General features: G+C 44.2%; 1 protein-coding gene across 1 annotated transcript in view; it reads left to right on the top strand.

Moving 5' to 3' along the window:
* CASQ1 (calsequestrin 1) overlaps nt 1-19,641 on the top strand; it is a 93,895-nt gene that overhangs the window by 40,945 nt on the left and 33,309 nt on the right. Inside the window, exons 3-4 of the mRNA XM_040333355.1 lie at nt 5,748-5,848; nt 12,502-12,613. Of these exons, the coding sequence (XP_040189289.1) occupies nt 5,748-5,848; nt 12,502-12,613 (213 nt within the window). The remainder of the gene's footprint in view (nt 1-5,747; nt 5,849-12,501; nt 12,614-19,641) is intronic.

Consider the following 19,641-nt stretch of genomic DNA (forward strand, 5'->3'; position numbering starts at 1 on the left):
GCGCAAAGCACGGCGGGAAATTTTCGCACGGAGCATGCGCAGAACGTTCGGCGCGGGAGCACGCCTAATTTAAATGGTACACGCCCCATTTGAATTAGGCGGGCTTGCGCCGGACGGCTTTACGCTACGCCGCCGCAAGTTTACACGCAAGTGCTTTGTGAATCAAACACTTACGACGCAAACTTGCGGCAGAGTAACGTAAAGGGGATACGTTACGCCGCCGTAATTGTTTGTGAATCTTGCCCATAGATTTGAAAATCCCCCAAAAAAACACAAATTAAAAAAAAAATGTAAATTCAAAATAAATACGTAAATTAAAAAAAAATCCATAAATTCGTGAATTCGAAAATCTGAAAATTCATTTGGCTTTTGTTTTTATTTTGTTTTTCGGATCATTTGTTATGATCGCAATTCGTAAAATTCGTAAATTCATAGACTCGAACATTTAAAAAAATTTGTAAATTAAAAAAAATCATAAAAAAGGAAAAAATACATAGATTTGAAAATTAGAAAAATAAATCATGAATTAAAAAAGTATGATATAAGGGGGACTTTGGTGCAAGGGGAGCAATGATATAAGGGGGACTCTGATGGGGACCCTAATATAAGGGGGGACTAATTTATTTATAAAACTGATTTTTTTTTTCTGCCCACAAACATTTATAAAAGACACTATGTGGCCTCCTTACTGAAAAGTTCGGGGATCCCTGGGCTAGATGATGCCGGGCGTCCTCCAGGCAGGAAATGAGGCGGGGCTCTGCCTGACTTGCTGCAGCTCCTAATGCACACTGTGAGACGCTCCCCTGTAAACAGCCCCAGGCAATGATTGTGGAAGGAAAGGAGCGAGCCATATGTGCTGATTCCATACACAAGCTGTGGAAACACAGATGGCCACTAGAGGGAGCAGTCACACATTTGCGCCTGAAAGCCAGCCGTTGAAATATGGAACAGCAAAGACCATCCATGGACACACTTTTGTGTAGAAAAACCTTTACGGCACGAGCTCCACACTTGGAGGAACACGCCGAAATCTCGCACAGATTGCAAACAGCTTGAGCGATTCCCGGTAGCCCGGCCTGCGTTGTCTCCGGGACATCTGCCGGCGATTTTCTGCAAAGGAAAATATTTTCGTCAGATGGGGCGATTCGTACTTCACATAAATACAAGCAGACGGCGGCGTGAAGATGCGCCAAGAAAAAGGTGTACGTGGGCCGCTTTATTCACTTTTAACTCCAGGCAAAGAGAGAGAGAGAGAAGGGTTGAAACCTCTACCGGGGTTTTTTATTGCCCCCCCCCTTTCATGGAGATTGAACCTCACTTCCTGTCCCGGTGACCACACAGGAAGTCCCCCTTACAGAGATGGCGATACATTTTTTTCACACAATAAAATAGTGGCTGTTGCAATTTTCTATGCCGTATGATATTCACGCAGCCCTTTATCAAACACATATTTTCGGGTGGAAAAAAATGCACAAATATTAAGTTCAATGCAAGAAAACACAACATATAAACCCAATTTTTGATAAAAAAATATAAAAGCTGAGGTTGCGTCGAGTAAATAGATACCGAACATGCCAAGACGCAAAATTGCACGCTCCTGTGAAATAGGCGACAAAATGCAGCACATCAAAATTGTTCAAAGTCTTTACAGGTTAAAGTTAACCATGAATGATGGCCCTAGAATTTTCCCTCTCGCTCTGGCGTTCGCGGCGATACCTCAGATGAGTGGTGCGACTTAGTCGCTGTTTACCTACACACGCAAGCAGTGCCGGGACAAGATCACCCAGTGCCCAGGGCAAAGAGGCCAAATTGCGCCCCTCTGCCACCCTTCTTCATTATGTGCAAGTTTATGAGGAGGAGAGAGAGCACAGCCTGCACCTCCTCCCGGCTCTCTCCTTCACTCCTTGCCACTCCATCGCTTGGCTGACAGAAGTAGTGATGCCGCTGTCACTACTCCTATCAGCATTATAGTAGAAGGAACTTGCGGGGCTTCCATCTTTACCATACGCGCTGGATCCAGGGGCACCTTCTGCCCACCCCTTGACCCAGCCATGCGTGCAGCACCTATGCTTGTATTTGCATCTTCACAGGAGGACAGAAGTGGTTTTATTTATTTATTTATGTTTTTATGGCCAAGCCATACACAGAAGCACAGGAAGGAACGTATTTAGAGATCATATACCACACAAGGGCAAGGAGGAAATGAGCTAAACTGAATAAATAGCAAAAAAGGGGCTGGCTGTAGGCTGGACTAATGCAGATCGTGTTCAATTACCTGCATCCTCAGCTACAGTAGCCGACGAATGTCAGTTTTAAAATAGGAAATTATGAAATCATGGCTGCTTCCAGGTTCAAAAATCAGGAACAGGAATCGAAGGAATGTCAGCCAGGCCAAGCCATACACAGGAGCACAGGAAGGAACGCATTTAGAGATCATAGACCACACAAGGGCAAGGAGGAAATGAGCTAAACTGAATAAATAGCAAAAAAGGGGCTGGCTGTAGGCTGGACTAATGCAGATCGTGTTCGGTTAGCTGCATCCTCAGCTACAGTAGCCGAAGAATGTCAGTTTTAAAACAGGAAATTATGAAATCATGGTTGCTTCCAGGTTCAAAAATCAGGAACAGGAATCAAAGGAATGTCAGCCAGGCCAAGCCATACACAGGAGCACAGGAAGGAACGCATTTAGAGATCATAGACCACACAAGGGCAAGGAGGAAATGAGCTAAACTGAATAAATAGCAAAAAAGGGGCTGGCTGTAGGCTGGACTAATGCAGATCGTGCTCGATTAGCTACATCCTCAGCTACAGTAGCCGAAGAATGTCAGTTTTAAAATAGGAAATTATGAAATCATGGTTGCTTCCAGGTTCAAAAATCAAGAACAGGAATCAAAGGAATGTCAGCCAGGCCAAGCCATACACAGGAGCACAGGAAGGAACGCATTTAGAGATCATAGACCACACAAGGGCAAGGAGGAAATGGGCTAAACTGAATTAATAGCAAAAAATGGGCTGGCTGTAGGCTGGACTAATGCAGATCGTGCGCGATTAGCTGCATCCTCAGCTACAGTAGCCGAAGAATGACAGTTTTAAAATAGGGAATAATGAAATCATGGTTGCTTCCAGGTTAAAAAATCAGGAACAGGAATCGAAGGAAAGTCAGCCAGGCCAAGCCATACACAGGAGCACAGGAAGGAACGCATTTAGAGATCATATACCACACAAGGGCAAGGAGGAAATGAGCTAAACTGAATAAATAGCAAAAAAGGGGCTGGCTGTAGGCTGGACTAATGCAGATCGTGCTCACAGGTGGAAGCCGCCAAAGCTACCTGCGACCTGAATGGGGCAAGTGTGGGGCTCGTTGGCGGACAGGCGAGCGACTAGGGGAGTTTAATGGATCGACCGACAGAACGGGGGGGGGTGGTTTGTTTGCTCCCCTAAAATGGAGCACCAGCCGCCACTGTTCCTTGATCTCCTCTGTATCTAACTATTCTGGCCATATGCTGTGGCCCCGAGTCCCTCAGAAGAGCGAGAGAGAGCTGGGAGCAACTACGGGCAGAGACTTGGGGGAGGCAGGGGGGAAGTGGTGGGCCAGCCGCTTCTTCATACCATTAGTGTGATCAGGTGGCTATAGAGCTTAAAATAGTAATGCGATGCCGCCAATGCTGACCTTCATTGGTAATTCCTGTGATCCGTTGGTCCGCTCTAAAGGTCATTCTTAATTCTCGGTGTGAGTAGAAGTGTGTATATTACATTTGGCTGGGCTATCACAAAGGTTACATTACCATAGGAGGCCCAGATGCGGCGACGTCGATGGCGGTTTTCAGGTTTTCATGTAGATGAGGTGGATTTGTCCTCCCAAGATAAGCGGGGTCAATGTTGGAGAGTAAGAGAGTCCCCGATTGAAGATCAATCCCACTCTGTAAATGAGTTCCCTTACCAGAAACGGTGGACCCCCTAAATAGCAAGGTCTTATGCGCAAGCAGATTCAGCCCTCTCCAGGGACAAATGGATCTCCTCTGTCACTGCTTTAACATTTAGCAATCGGAAGTATGACAATAAAAAGTAGCCGGCAAGCTTAAAACACAAAAAAATAATTAGCACCGCCCTACATGTTTCGTCATACGTGACATCTTCCTGGGGCCTAAAGCAATAAAGGCTTTTTTACTTATCGTACTACACCATTGGAGTTCCCTGTCTTTTTACACTCACGGCCTACCCTCAGATCGGAGTTGCAGCTTCTCTCCTCGATTGAACACAGCGGAGGTCCGAATACAGTACGAAGATTCCCTCTGCAGGGACAAATGGATCTCCTCTGTCACCGGAATCTTCGTACTGTATTCGGACCTCCGCGGTGTTCAATCGAGGAGAGAAGCTGGAACTCCGATCTGAGGGTAGGCCGTGAGTGTAAAAAGACAGGGTGTAGTACGATAAGGAAAAAAGCCTTTATTGCTTTAGGCCCCAGGAAGACGTCACGTATGACGAAACATGTAGGCGGTGCTAAGATTTTTTTTTGTGTTTTAAGCTTGCCGGCAACCTTTAATGTACTATGCGGTTTCCTCTTGATTGCTAAATGTTAAAGCAGTGACAGAGGAGATCCATTTGTCCCTGCAGAGGGCTGAATCTGCTTGCGCATAAGACCTTGCTATTTAGGGGGGTCCACCATTTCTGGTAAGGGAATAAGTAAAAAAAAGACGTTATTGGTTTAAAATTTAGCAATTAAAAAGTATCCGGCAAGCTTAAAACACGAAAAAAAAATCTTAGCACCGCCCTACATGTTTCATCATATGTGACGTCTTCCTGGGGGCCTAAAGCAATAAAGGGTTTTTTACTTATCGTACTACATCATTGGAGTTCCCTGTCTTTTTACACTCACGGCCTCCCGGTCAAAGAGTGATACCCTCAGATCGGAGTTCCAGCTCCTCTCCTCAACTGAACACCGCGGATACGAATACAGTACGAAGATTCCGGTGACAGAGGAGATCCATTTGTCCCTGCAGAGGGAATCTTCGTACTGTATTCGGACCTCCGCTGTGCTCAATCAAGGAGAGAAGCTGGAACTCCGATCTGAGGGTATCGCTCTTTGACCGGGAGGCCGTGAGTGTAAAAAGACAGGGAACCCCAATGGTGTAGTACGATAAGTAAAAAAGCCTTTATTGCTTTAGGCCCCAGGAAGACGTCACGTATGACGAAACATGTAGGGCGGTGCTAAGATTTTTTTTGGTGTTTTAAGCTTGCTGGCAACCTTTAATGTACTATGCGGTTACTTCCGATTGCTAAATGTTAAAGCAGTGACAGAGGAGATCAATTTGTCCCTGCAGAGGGCTGAATCTGCTTGCGCATAAGACCTTGCTATTTAGGGGGGTCCACCGTTTCTGGTAAGGGAACTCCCTTACAGAGTGGGATTACATCTCCCCCCCCCCTTTTTTCCTTGGTGAAGGTGGACGAGTCTTGGAGTTTGTCTTCTCATTGGACTTGTTTCCTTCCACCAGTGCCCCTTTTTTTTTTCTTCATCTGTGTAGGGACTCAATTTTCACTAATCAAGTTTTCTCATTACTTTGATGTCACTTTTATAGAGTTTATTACAAGTGCAACTTATGTTTTTTACAATTTTGGTTTACCATAGAGATATTAGATGGTTTTTGTTGCAGCTGTTTTTAGTTTCTCGTAGTTTTTGTTTTCAGTGCGATATATACACCTAATCCTGGAATATAACCTTCTTCCATTTTTTGTGTTGCTTTTTCCAGGACTGGATGAAGAAGACAGTATCTACGTGTTTAAGGATGATGAAATGATTGAGTATGACGGAGAGTTCTCAGCCGACACCTTGGTGGAATTCTTACTTGACGTAAGTTGTGGATTCAGCCTCACTTGAAGATGTCACATATGACGAAACATGTAGGGCGGTGCTAAGATTTTTTTTTCCGTGTTTTAAGCTACTTTTTAATGTTACTTGATTTGTACGGCCTAAGGTATGCGGACCCCGGACCATCACACCTATATGAGCTTGTTGGACATCTTCAGTGGCGGTGCGTCCATAGAGGGCGCGGGAGCGCCGCCCCCTCTCTCCTGCACCGCTCTATTACCAATAGATAGATTCATGCATTGCATTAATCTATCTATTGTCGCCGCCGCCTATTCATGTGTCCGGCCCCTTGTCGGGCGCTGGGCATATGAATTACAGCGGCGGGTGTGTTTTGGAAGTGCCAGATTAGAGCCATAGGCTCTATTAGGCTTCCTGATTTGAGCCGTGGGCTCTAATAGGCTTCCAAAATGGTAAGCAGCGGGTGCACTGCTGTGCGTTCGCTGATTACTCAGTGGTGTGTTAAGGAAGCGAATACATCACTTCCCTAACACTGACCCACCTCTCAGCCAATCAGGTGCACCGGGTCTGGTTCCCTGTCACCTGATTGGCTGAAGCGACAGGCGCTGTGATTGGACGCCTATCAGGCATCCAATCACAGCGCCACAGCATCACTGTGCCATAGGAGGACAGCGCCGTGACCCGAGACAGGTAAGTTCCGGGCAATGGAGGGGGGGCACACTGTCAGCATTTAATGGGGCAAACTGGCAGCACACTGGCAGCATTTGATGGGGCAAACTGACAGCACACTGGCGGCATTTGATGGGGCAAACTGGCAGCACACTGGTGGCATTTGATAGGGCAAACTGGCAGCACACTGGCAGCATTTAATAGGGCAAACTGGCAGCACACTGGCAGCATTTGATGGGGTTAACTGGTAGAACACTGGCGTCATTTGATGGGGCAAACTGGCAGCACACTGGCAGCATTTGATGGGGAAAACTGGCAGCACACTGGTGGCATTTGATAGGGCAAACTGGCAGCACACTGGCAGCATTTGATGGGGCAAACTGGCAGCACACTGGCAGCATTTGATGGGGCAAACTGGCAGCACACTGGCAGCGTTTGATGGGGCAAATTGGCAGCACACTGGCAGCATTTGATGGGGCAAATCGGCAGCACACTGGCGTCATTTGATAGGGCAAACTGGCAGCACACTGGCAGCATTTGATAGGGCAAACTGGCAGCACACTGGCAGCATTTGATGGGGTTAACTGGTAGCACACTGGCGTCATTTGATGGGGCAAACTGGCAGCACACTGGCGGCAATTGATGGGGCATACTGGCAGTAATTGATGGGCACACACTGGCAGCAATTGATGGGGCACACTGGCAACAATTGATGGTTACAGCAGCTGCGTTTGATGGCACAGTGGCGTCAATTTATGGGCACAGTGGCTGCGTTTTTTTTTTTCAGTTTGTTTGCGCCCCCCCAAATATTTTGAGCACCAGCCGCCACTGGACATAGTAATCCAAAGCCAAGGACATTATTATGGAGTTGTCCCCACCTGGGCAGCCTTCACCACTGGACTTTTTCCGTCAGAATTTCCGACGGACTTAGATAGAAAGCAGGTTCTCTATTTTTCCTTCGGAAATTCCGACTGAGTTTTGCCCGGTCAAAAGTCTGACCGTGTGTACGCGGCATGAGCCGTATTAGACTAAGAAGCTAAGTTGATCATTTGGGAACCTATAAAACATACCTCTGGTTGGCACACTTTTGGTGTAACAAATACAGAAAATACCAATGGCCCAGATTCAGGTAGATCGGGGCAATATTTGCGTGGGCAAAGAGAAAAGATTTTTCTCTGCGCCCACGCAAATATTTCGATTTGCCCGCGATTCACGGAGCAGTAGCTCCGTAAATTGCGCGGGCGCTATGCTAATTAGCCCTGCGTAAGGGCGCCTAATGTAAATGATCCTGCCGGGGGCGGGAATCATTTAAATTAGGCGCGCTCCCGCGCCGAGCGAACAGCGCATGCTCCGTCGGGAAACTTTCCCGACGTGCATTGCGGCAAATGACGTCGCAAGGACGTCATTTGCTTCTAAGTGAACGTGAATGGCGTCCAGCGCCATTCACGAATCACTTACGTAAACGACGTGAAATTTAAATTTCACGAGCGGGAAGGGCGGCTATACTTTAGCATTGGCTGCCCCTGCTATAGCAGGAGCAACCTTGCGCTAAAGTCGCCGTACGGAAACTCCGTACCTTGCGTGCGCAGGGCCCGCGCAACTTTTGTGAATCGATGGTAGTATGCAATTTGCATACTATACGCCGATCACAATGGCCGCGCCCCCTAGCGGCCAACACAAGAATGCAGCCTGAGATATGAAGGCATAAGGAGGCTTATGTCTGTCATATCCTAGGCTGCAGTCCGCGTAGCGATGTTCCTGAATCAGGGGCATTCGCTACGCGGGAGCAAAACAGCTATTGCGCCGCGCAACCTATGGTTGCGCGGGCGCAATAGCTTCTTGAATCTGGGCCAATGTGTACAAAACCAAATGAAGACGATAAAATATACAGAGAAGAGAGGTGGATGAAAGATAGAACAGATGTAGAAAAAAGTGAGTCAGGGGAGAAAAATTAAAAAATAAAATAGTAAAAACACAAGTTAACTGACATTTATTTTACGTTCAATCTCATTATCATACATTGTCAATTGTATGCTATGTTTTTCTTTAATAAAATTTGATTGTGAAAAAAAAAAAGCAGAAAAGTGACAGGAGAGAAAGAAAAGGAAAAACAGAGAAGAGAGAGATAGACGAGAGACAGAGGAGAGTCAGGGAGGAGAGAGAGATGAGAGACAGAAGTGAGAGAAAGAGGAGAGAGATAGACAAGAGACAGAGGAAAAATAGAGAAGAAAGAGATAGAGAGAAGAGACAAAAAAACTAAAGTAGAGAGAGGAGACAGAGAGAAGAGAGATTGACAAGAGACAGATAATACCGGGAAGAAATAGAGGAGAGAGAGGGGAGACAGAGGAGAAAGAGAGATACGACAGAGAATAGAGATGAAACAGAGGAAAGACAGAGGAGGGAGAGAGAGATAGGAGAGGGATGGAGGAGAAAGGGAAGACAGAGGAGATACAGGGGAGACAGAGCAGAGAAAGGGAAGACAGAGGGGAGAGGGAAGCAGAGGAGAGAGATGGAGAGACAGAGGGGAGAGAGATGAAGAGACAGAGGGGAGAGAGAACAGAACGAGAGAGGAGGGACAGAGGAGAGAAAAAAAGAGAGACAGAGCCCCGAAGAGACAGAGGAGAAAGAAAGAGAGGAAAGACAGAGGAGAGAGAGAGAAAGGATAGAGACAGAGGAGAGAGGGAAGACAGAGGGAAGAAAGGGAAGACAGAGGGGAGGCAGAAGAGAAAGATGGAGAGACAGAGGAGAGTGAGATAGAGAAAAAGAGGAGAGAGAGAGATGAAGGGACAGAGGAGAGAAAAAATTGAGAGAGAGGAGGGACAGAGGAGATATAGAGCGAAGAGACAGAGGAGAGAGAGAGAGGATAGAGGAGAGAGAGAGAGAGAGAGGAGGGACAGAGGATATATAGAGCGAAGAGACAGAGGAGAGAGAGAGGATAGAGGAGAGAGGATAGACAGATGAGAGAAAAGATAGATAGAGGAGAAATAGAGAAAGGAGAGACAAAGGAGCGAATAAAAAAGAGAAGAGACATAGGACAGAGATAGAGAGGATAGACAGAGGAGAGATAGAGAGGAGAGACAGAAAAGAGAAAGAGGAGAGACGGAGAAGAGATGGGGAGGCAAGACAGAGAAGAGAGAGAAAGAGGAGAGAGAGGAGAGATAGAGGAGAGATAGAAGAGAGAGAGAGAGGAGAGCCAGAGGAGCGAGAGAAAGAGGCGAGACATAGAAGAGAGAGAGAGAGGTGGGGGAGACAGAGGAAAAAGGAAGGAGAGACAGAAGGGAGAGAGAAGAGCCAGAGAAGAGATTGGTGAGAGAGATGGAGAGACTGAGGAGAGAGGAGAAAGAGAAGAGAAAGAGAAGAGAAAGAAAAGAGAGATAGAGGAGAGACATAGGAGAGACAGAGGAGAGGGAGACGGAGAAACAGAGGCGAGAGAGGAGAGGGAGGCGAAGTAGAGGAGAGAGACAGAGGAAAGGGAGGAAAGATAGGGGAGAGACAGAGGAGAGACAGAGAAGAGGGAGGAGAGAGAGAGGATAGGGAGATGGAGAAACAGAGGAGAGAGAGGAGAGACTGAAGAGAGAGAGGAGAGAGAACAGAGAGACAGGGGAGAGAGATATCAACAAAGAAAAAAAGAGAGTCAGAGGAGACAGAAGAAAAGAGAATTGAGATGGAGACATGGAGGAGGAAGAAAAGGGAAAAAAGAGAGACAGAGAAGAGAAAGAAGAGTGACATATATGATACGGGTAAACAAGCTAGAAAAGAGACAGATTAAAGGGAGAGAAGAGACAGAATGAGGAGGGAGATGAATCAGAAGAAAGATGCAGAGATATGTGACATTCTCGGGGTTGGCAGGAGACAGCAGTACCAGGCTGGCACTGAGCGCACAGATCCTGGGTGGGTGGGTGGGGGGGAATTCTGGCTGAGTAAACATTAGTTTAGTGGCAGTGGGTGGGGGGCTCTCCCTCCTGCGGGGGAGCACAGACTCTTCATCCTCAGGTATAAGACAACAAATTGCACATTTTCGGCCAAATTCCCGGGCCACGGCGGCTCTAATATCTCTTTTTTGATAATTCGGATTCCTACCGCCGCTCATTATCAGCAGACACACTTGGCCTGGCAGAGACTGTAAATCTGCCCGTGTTTACTGAATTAAGTCCCATCTGACCCCAATTACACCTCCCGAATGTAGGCTAAATCTGTAAAGATTGTGCGGGGGACATGAGTGACTGAAATCTCTTTCCAGAGGACATGTTTTCCAAAAACAACGCCAACCTTAGACCTTGCTAGTGACAAATTTCGACAGCTAAAGAGAAACTTTCAATTATTTTCATTATTATTATTAATATATCAGATTTATTTAGCGCCAACAGTTTGCGCAGCGCATTCCAAATTTAATCACTAAAACACACATAAAAAGAAGAAAGGAAGAACAAATTTTCTTCTTTCTTATCTCAGATTTTCTGAGGGTCACCAAAAATTTTTACTGGCCACACTGGCTTTTCACGTGACTGACTCCTCTAATGCCGCGTACACACGATCGGAAATTCCAACAAGAAAGCCGTGGATTTTTTCTGCCGGAATGTTGGCTCAAACCTGTGTTGCATACACACGGTCACACAAATCTTGTCGGAAATTCCCGACCATCAAGAACGCGGTCACGTACAAGACGTACGACGGGCCGACAAAAATGAAGTTCAATAGGCTCCTCTGCTTGATTCCGAGCATGTGTGGATTTTTGTGCGTGCATACAGACGATCGGAATTTCCAACAAGAACTTTTCTTGTCAGAAAAATTGAGAACCAGCTCTCAAATTTTTGTTAAAAAATTCCAACAGAAAAAGTCAGATGGGACCTACACACCAAAGCTCACATCAAACTTTTCCTGTCCGAAATTCCAATCGTGTGTACGCGGCATTAGACTCTTGTCTAACTCTTTTCTACTCCTATTTGTTTGATGGCCTCATTTGATTGTATGTTAGTGGACATTAAGGGCACTCTCTTAGAGACCAAACCTTTATGGACAAGGCCATCTTGGGCCATTTACGGGTTATCATTTCAGAACAGGAACTTTGTGCCTTGCACATTAACTTATTCTCAGAACTGATAGAGGAAACCAAGTAGCTTCAAGGCCAGCCCAGAATGGAGTGTGCATCAATGGGTTGAGTTGACTTCTTATGCCACGTACACGCGATCGGATTTTCCGACGGAATTCTGCTCAAGCTTGGCTTGCATACACACGGTCACACAAAAATTCTCTGAATTTTGACCGTCAAGAACGCGGTGATGTACAACACTACGACAAGCCGAGAAAATTAAGTTTGCTACAGACGATCGGAATTTACGATTGGAATTTCTTCCGTCTGAAAATTTCAGAACCAGCTGTCAAATTTTTCATGGCGAAATTCCGACAGGAAAAGTCAGATGGAGACTACACACGGTCGGAATTTCCGACCAAAAGCTCACATTGGTCTTGTCTTGGAAATTCCGACCGCGTGCATTAGAGACTAACCTTTTATGGACAAGGCCATGTTGGGCCATTTATGGGTTATCATTTCAGAAAGAGGAACTTTGTGACTTGCACGTTACCTTATTCTCAGAACTGATAGAGGAAACCAAATAGCTTCAAGGCCAGCCCAGAATGGAATGTGCATCAATGGGTTGAGTCAACCATCAACTTCTTATAGGCCTTTTAGAGATTTCCTAACAGCAGTTTGTGTCACTGCCCCTCCCATAATTTAATAATAAAGGTGTGATTCTCTTACCTGTTGTGTCCCCGGGACAGGAAGATAAGTGAAAGCTCCTCAAAGGGTAAAAAAATAATTTTGGTGTAGAGTTGGCCTTCAACAAGCCTTCAGTCTCTACCTTGCATGGTGCTATGTACGATAAACGGTTAAGTGGCTGACAGTAAACTACTGACCAATTGCAAAGAAACAGTATGCGGTATGCTCTTTACAAATATGGCTGCTTGTCTGTAGCTACTACAACAATAAAGGTGGACCTCTTTCTGTGCAGGTACTTGAGGACCCAGTAGAGTTTATCGATGGAAACCATGAACTTGCTGCCTTTGAGAACCTTGACGACGAGCAAAAACTCATTGGATACTTCAAAAATGAAGATTCTGAACGTAAGTGCCATGTTCCAAAGTGTGCTTAGAAAAAAAAATATTAATTGCTACCTTATATGAGATTCATGGTGTTCCATATCCGGCGTGGCATTAAAAAAAAAAAATCAAACTGCAAATGTTGTATATTTGTATAGTGTCATACAGGGAAATATAAAACAAAATTGAGAGCAAAGCAAAGAAGCATTAAAAACGTTGCTCATTATTTGTGCTGCTGTTAAAAAATATGAAAAAAATATTTTCTTCGCTATTCAGAGATTGTACCGCCTGTAGATCCCTTCTGAGTTCACTTTCTGTTTGATGTTCCTTCTCTATAGACCACATATAGGTTTGATTGCAAACCATAAATCATTTCACCATACAGTACAGTGTTTTATCTGCCGAAAAAGCAGCACAAACATTTTGGTGTGAGAAATTTGTGCTTTCACATTTTTGTAATTGATATGGACTTGGCTCTGAGAGTTATGGCACATCAAAAACTTAGGAAGGGCAAATATTCCATCCACTAACTTCATCCCCCCACACCTCAATCCCTAAACTTAAACCTTAACCACTAAACCTAACCCTAGACCTCAACTTTCAGCCATAAACATCTACAACTAACCCTATTCCTCAAACCTCAACATCTACAGCTTAACCTAACCCTATACCTCAATCCCTAGACAATGACCACTAACCCTATACCTCAACCATAAACATTAACAGCTAACTCTATACCTCAAGCTCCAATCCTAAAATCTAAAGCTAAACCTGGTCCTATACCTTGACCCTAAACATCAATCACTAGCCTTAACCACAAACCCTAAACATCTAGAGATAACCCTATACCTCAACCCTAAACATCAACCACTAACCTTAACCCCCAACCTTAAATATCTACAGATAACCCTATACCTCAACACTAAAGATAAACACTAACCCTATACTTCAAACCCTAAATATCAAGAACTAACCCTATAGCTCAACCCTAGACATCAACAGCTAACACTATACCTCAAGCCCCAATCTTAAAATCTAAAGCTAAACCTGGTCCTATACCTCAACCCTAAACAGCAATCACTAGCCTTAACCACAAACCCTAAACATCTAGAGATAACCCTATACCTCAACATTAAAGATCAACCACTATATCTCAACCCTAATCATCAACAACTAACCCTATACATCAACCCTAACCATCAACCACTAACCCTATACCTCAACCCTAAACATCAAACACTAACCTTAACCCTCAACCTTAAATATCTACAGATAACCCTATACCTCAACACTAAAGATCAACCACTAACCCTATACTTCAAACCCTAAATATCAAGAAATAACGCTATACCTCAACCCTAGACATCAACAGATAACTCTAAACCTGGCCTTTTACCTCAACCCTAAACCTCTAACATTACAACTTAACCCCCAACCCTAAACATCTACACATAACCCTATACCTCAAGCCTAAACATCTACAACTAAACCTAACCCAATAACTCAACCCCTTAATATCAACTACTAACCTTATACCTCAACCCTAAACATCATCTACTAACTTTATACTTCAACCCTTAATCCTAAACATCTACAGCTAACCATATGCTTTAACAACAACCTCTAACCATCTACAGCTAAACCTAACGCTATACTTCAACACGAAACATCAATCACTAACCCTATACGTCAACCCCCAACCCTAAACATCTGCAATTAACCCTATAACTCAACCCCTAACCTTAAGCATCTACAACTACACCTCAATCCTAAACCTCAACCCCTAAACCCCCTGATTTAGACCTTACCCTAAGGACTCATATCAATCCAAACCTTAACCGCAAACCTTGCGCCCAATATTTAACCTCAAATCATAACTCTAAATCTTGACTTATCATAACTCTAAAACTCAACTCTAATTTTTCATAATACTAACCCTCAACCCGGGGAAGTTTTTTGTCACCCTGCCCTCATTTCCTAACCCTCACCCTAACCATACACATTACTCTCAAGGTCAAATCCTAAACCTCACCCCTAAGTAGTTTTTGCTTGTACTTCCTTTAAACCCTAATCCAACCCCTAACCATCAACTTCTTATGTACCCCTAACATTAGGTCCTTAATACTCTCCCTAATGCCTATCCTTAAACCTAACCACGAACCTCAACCCCCAACTGTAACCTGACTCTGTGTCATAAACCTTAACTCTCAAGCTAACCTCTAAACCTCAAATTCTAAACCTAACCCAACACTTCATCCTTCAACCCTAATTATCAATAATTAATCCCAACCTTAAAACTCAACGTCCAAATCCTAATCCCCTAAATCTAGAAAATGCTTAAAACCCAACTAAACCCAATCTTAAAATTGAATTCCTAACATAAATACTTGACCTAAACCATCAATCATTATGTTTTATAATCTTAAATCTCAGTCCTAAGTATTTATTCTTTCCTTGGTTCTAAAACCTCACCCTAACAACTAAACATGTGCATATCCCCTAAACGTAATCTTTAACTCAATCTAAACTCAACTTCACTCCTAACTCTAAACCTAACTCCCTAATCCTCACCCTAATGGCAAATTCTACACCTAACTATAGACTTCAGCTCCCAATCATTTCTATAAGCCTTAACTCTGAACTTTCAAGTTGATCTCTAACTCTAAAACCTAAACCCCTAAACTTAACCCAACATTTCAACCTCCAACCCTAAACATCCACTGTTATTCACAGCCCTAAACTTAAAACCCAAGTACTAAACCCCTAAAACTCCCGGCAGTGCCTGAAACCTCAACGACTAAAACCCAATCCTCAACTAAAAATCCCAACCCAAAAACTTGCCTTTAATTTGACATATCTCTAATCCTCAACCATTCTTTTTTATAATACTACATCTCAACCCTAAGTATTTTAACCGTACGCTTACTTCAGTTCCTAACCCTCACCCTAACCACTAACTGTATGCCTATCCATTAAAGTCAATGCCCAACTCTAAACCTCACCCATAACACCAAACTTCAATTATTACTCTAAAGCCCTGTACACACGATCGGTCCATCCGATGAAAACGTTCTGATGGACCGTTTTCAACGGTTAACCGATGAAGCTGACTGATGGTCAGTCATGCCTACACACCATCGGTTAAAAAACCGATCGTGTCAGAACGCGGTGACGTAAAACACAACGACGTGCTGAAAAAAAACAAAGTTCAATGCCTCCAAGCATGCGTCGACTTGATTCTGAGCATGCGTGGATTTTTAAACGATGGACGTGCCTACAAACGATCTTTTTTTTTCTATTGGTTAGGTATCCATCGGTTAAATTTAAAACAAGATTGCTTTTTTTAACCTATGGATAAATAACCATTGGGCCCGAGACACGATCGGTTTGGTCCGATGAAAACGGTCCATCAGACCGTTCTCATCGGTTTGACCGATCGTGTGTACGCGGCATAACTCTAACAATAGACTTCAGTCCCAAACTATAACTTGGCCCCCGAACCGTAAGCCTCAACTCTGAACTTTCAACTTGACCCCTCACTCTACCCCCAAACCTTAACCAATACTTCATCCTCCAATACTAAGCAACAACTATTAATCCTAACCTTAAACCTGAACCCATAACTCTAGAAAATGCCTAACCTGAGCTCATCCTCCAATCACAGTAGAGAGGTTCTCCATACCTACCGACAAGGCTACCCTAAAACAAGTCTTTCCGTTGACAAAATATAGTGAATTAGCTTCAGGTGCATGTGTGCAACTTCCTCAGGAGTGTCCCAGAACCTTCTAACCAGTTACGCAAGTTATGACTTTGCTTCCTAAAGTCAAGAGCTGGTCTACTACCTCCCATCTTCCACATCTAGCTACCAGTCCTTGTACATGAGGAACAGGCTCAATAACCAAGTGCTTGCCATGCATGAAAGTAGACAGCAGGACAGGCCAAAACGTTTGGGAGGCAACTCATTTGCATATCAGACAACTCTGGAACCCGAAGCACTTTAAAAAGCTATAGGGTTGATATACTAAAGGCAGATAGGCTGTTTTACTTTGCAGGGGAATTTGCATTTTGCAAGAGAATTATCCCCTTTGGTGAGTCAACCCCTATGGCACTTGTGTGCAGGGACACAAACCTAGTGACTCCATTGCAGTTATATTATGTAGCTAAGTTCAATACAAACAGTTCTTCTTTAAAATCTCTATAATCGGTGTGAGAATAAAGGGTTAAAAATGGAGCCACGCTAAAAAAAAAAAAGCTGACAAAGTTCTTTTTGTCTGGCCTGTCAAATGGATTCTCTATCAGGGGGATGAATGTAGATTATATCAGGATTCACAGCAGATCCCCCGTACAAAGAAGACTGAGCTGGAGGATATAGAGCATGCCGGCCAGGCAAACACAACTATGGGCATTGGGCAATGCTAATGTTGGGTTTAAATGGTCACTCCACCCAAAATTGATATTTTATACACCTTTTCAGTTTGGCAAGTGTACATCTGTGACATGGACGTAATTTTAGGCTAAATTTGGAAAAGTAGATTTCATTAATTCTAGGGACTCACAGGCCCGGATTCAGATAGCAGTTACGACGGCGTATCTCCAGATACGCCGTCGTAACGAGTTGCGGGGTCGTATCTATGCGACTGATTCATAGAATCACTTACGCATAGATTTCCCTAAGATACGACCAACGTAAGTCTCTTACACCGTCGTGTCTTAGGCTGCATATTTACGCTGGCCGCTAGGTGGCGCTTCCGTCGATTTACGTGAGGAATATGCAAATTAGGTAGATACGCTGATTCAGAAACGTACGTCCGCCCGGCGCATTTTTTTACGTCGTTTACGTTCGGCTTTTTCCGGCGTAAAGTTACCCCTGGGTCTATGAGGCGTACGCAATGTTAAGTATGGACGTCGGGCCAGCGTAGAATTTTCCGTCGATTACGTCATTTGCGTAAGTCGTTCGCGAATAGGGCTGTACGTAAGTTACGTTCACGTCGAAAGCATTGATGATTTGCGGCGTAATTTTGAGCATGCGCACTGGGATTCTTTCACGAACGGCACATGTGCCTGCCGTTCGTAAAAAATGTCAAATACGTGGGGTCAGAATTCATTTAAATAAAACACGCCCACATCATCCACATTTGAATTAGGCGGGCTTACGCCAGATCACATACTCTACGCCGCCGTAACTTAGGGCGCAAGTTCTTTATGAATACGGAACTTGCGCCCTAAGTTACGGCGGCGTAACGTATCTGAGATACGTTACGCCCGCCGATAGATACACCAGTGTATCTGAATCTGGGCCACAATTCGCATTATCCTGCATCACGGTGTGCCGCTCATATACGTTGTGCGCACATTTTGTGGGTGTGTCCATTTATTTCTAATGGTCCCTCAAGGAGCGTCCATTTATATAAATATAATGGTCCCTCAGTAAGTGTCCAGGTATTTATTAAGGTCCCTTGATAAGCATCCATTTATTTATAACAGTCCCTTAATGAGCGGCCATTTATTTATAATGGTCCCTCAATGAGTGTCCATTTATTTATAACAGTCCCTTGATGAGTAGCCATTTATTTATAACAGTCCCTTAATGAGCGGCCATTTATTTATAATTTTCCCTCAATGAGCGTCCATTTATTTAAAAAAAATCCCTTGATGAGCGTCCATTTATTTATAAAAGCCCTTGAGCATTCATTTATTATTAAAGGTCCCTTAAGAAGCATCCATTTATTTATAATTGTCCCTCAATGAGCGTCCATTTATTAGTAACGATCCCTTAAGAAGCATCCAGTTATTAATAAAAAGTCCCTCAATGAGCGTCCATTTTTTTTTAATGGTCCTTTAAGGAGCATCCAGTTATTAATAAAGGGTCCCTCAGTGAGCGTCCATTTATTTATGATGGTCCCTCTATGAGCAGACATTTATTTATTCTAGTCCCTTGAGTAGAGAGTCCGTGGGCCGGATTCAGATACATTGGTGTATCTTTCCCGGGTGGCGTAACGTATCTCAGATACGTTACGCCGCCGTAAATTAGGGCGCAAGTTCCGTATTCAGAAAGAACTTGCGCCCTTAGTTACGGTGGCGTAACGTATGTGTGTCGGCGTAAGCCTGCCTAATTCAAATGTGGATGATGTGGGCGTGTTTTGTTTAAATTACATGTGACCCCGCGTATTTGACGTTTTTTTACGAACGGCGCATGCGCCACTCGTGAAAAAATCCCAGTGTGCATGCTCGAAATTACGCCGCAAATCGTCAATGCTTTAGACGTGAACGTAACTTACGTACAGCCCTATTCGCGACCGACTTACGCAAACGAAGTAAGATTTTCAAAACTCGACGCGGGAACGACGTCCGTACTTAACATTGGCTACGCCTCATATAGCAGGGGTAACTTTACGCCGGAAAAAGCCTAACGTAAACGACGTAAAAAAAATACGCCGGGCGGACGTACGTTTCTGAATCGGCGTATCTACCTAATTAGCATATTCATCGCGTAAATATACGGAAGCGCCACCTAGCGGCCAGCGTAAATATGCAGCCTAAGATACGACGGTGTAAGACACTTACGCCGGTCGGATCTTAGGGAAATCTATGCGTAACTGATTCTATGAATCAGGCGCATAGTTACGACCGACGGAACTCAGAGATATGACGGCGTTTTCGGAGATACGCCGTCGTATCTCCTTTCTGAATCCGGGCCCATATATTTATATTGGTCCTTCAATGTGCTGCCATTTTTTTTATAATGGTCGAGAAGAGTCCGTTTATTTATATTGGTCCCTCAATGAGCGTCCATTTTTTTATAATGGTCTCTCTATCAGCGTCCATTTATTTATCACCGTCCCTGAATGAGCGCCCATTTATTTATCATGGTCCCCTTTTTAGTGTCCATTTATTTATACTAGTCCCTCGAGTAGAGAGTCCGTTTATTTATATTGGTCCCTCAATGAGCGTCCATTTTTTATATTGGTCCCTCAATGAGCGGCCATTTTTTATATTGGTCCCTCAATGAGCGTCCATTTTTTATATTGGTCCCTCAATGAGCGGCCATTTTT

The sequence above is a fragment of the Rana temporaria genome, chromosome 13 (assembly GCF_905171775.1).
Source record: "Rana temporaria chromosome 13, aRanTem1.1, whole genome shotgun sequence".
Taxonomy (NCBI): Eukaryota; Metazoa; Chordata; class Amphibia; order Anura; family Ranidae; genus Rana; species Rana temporaria.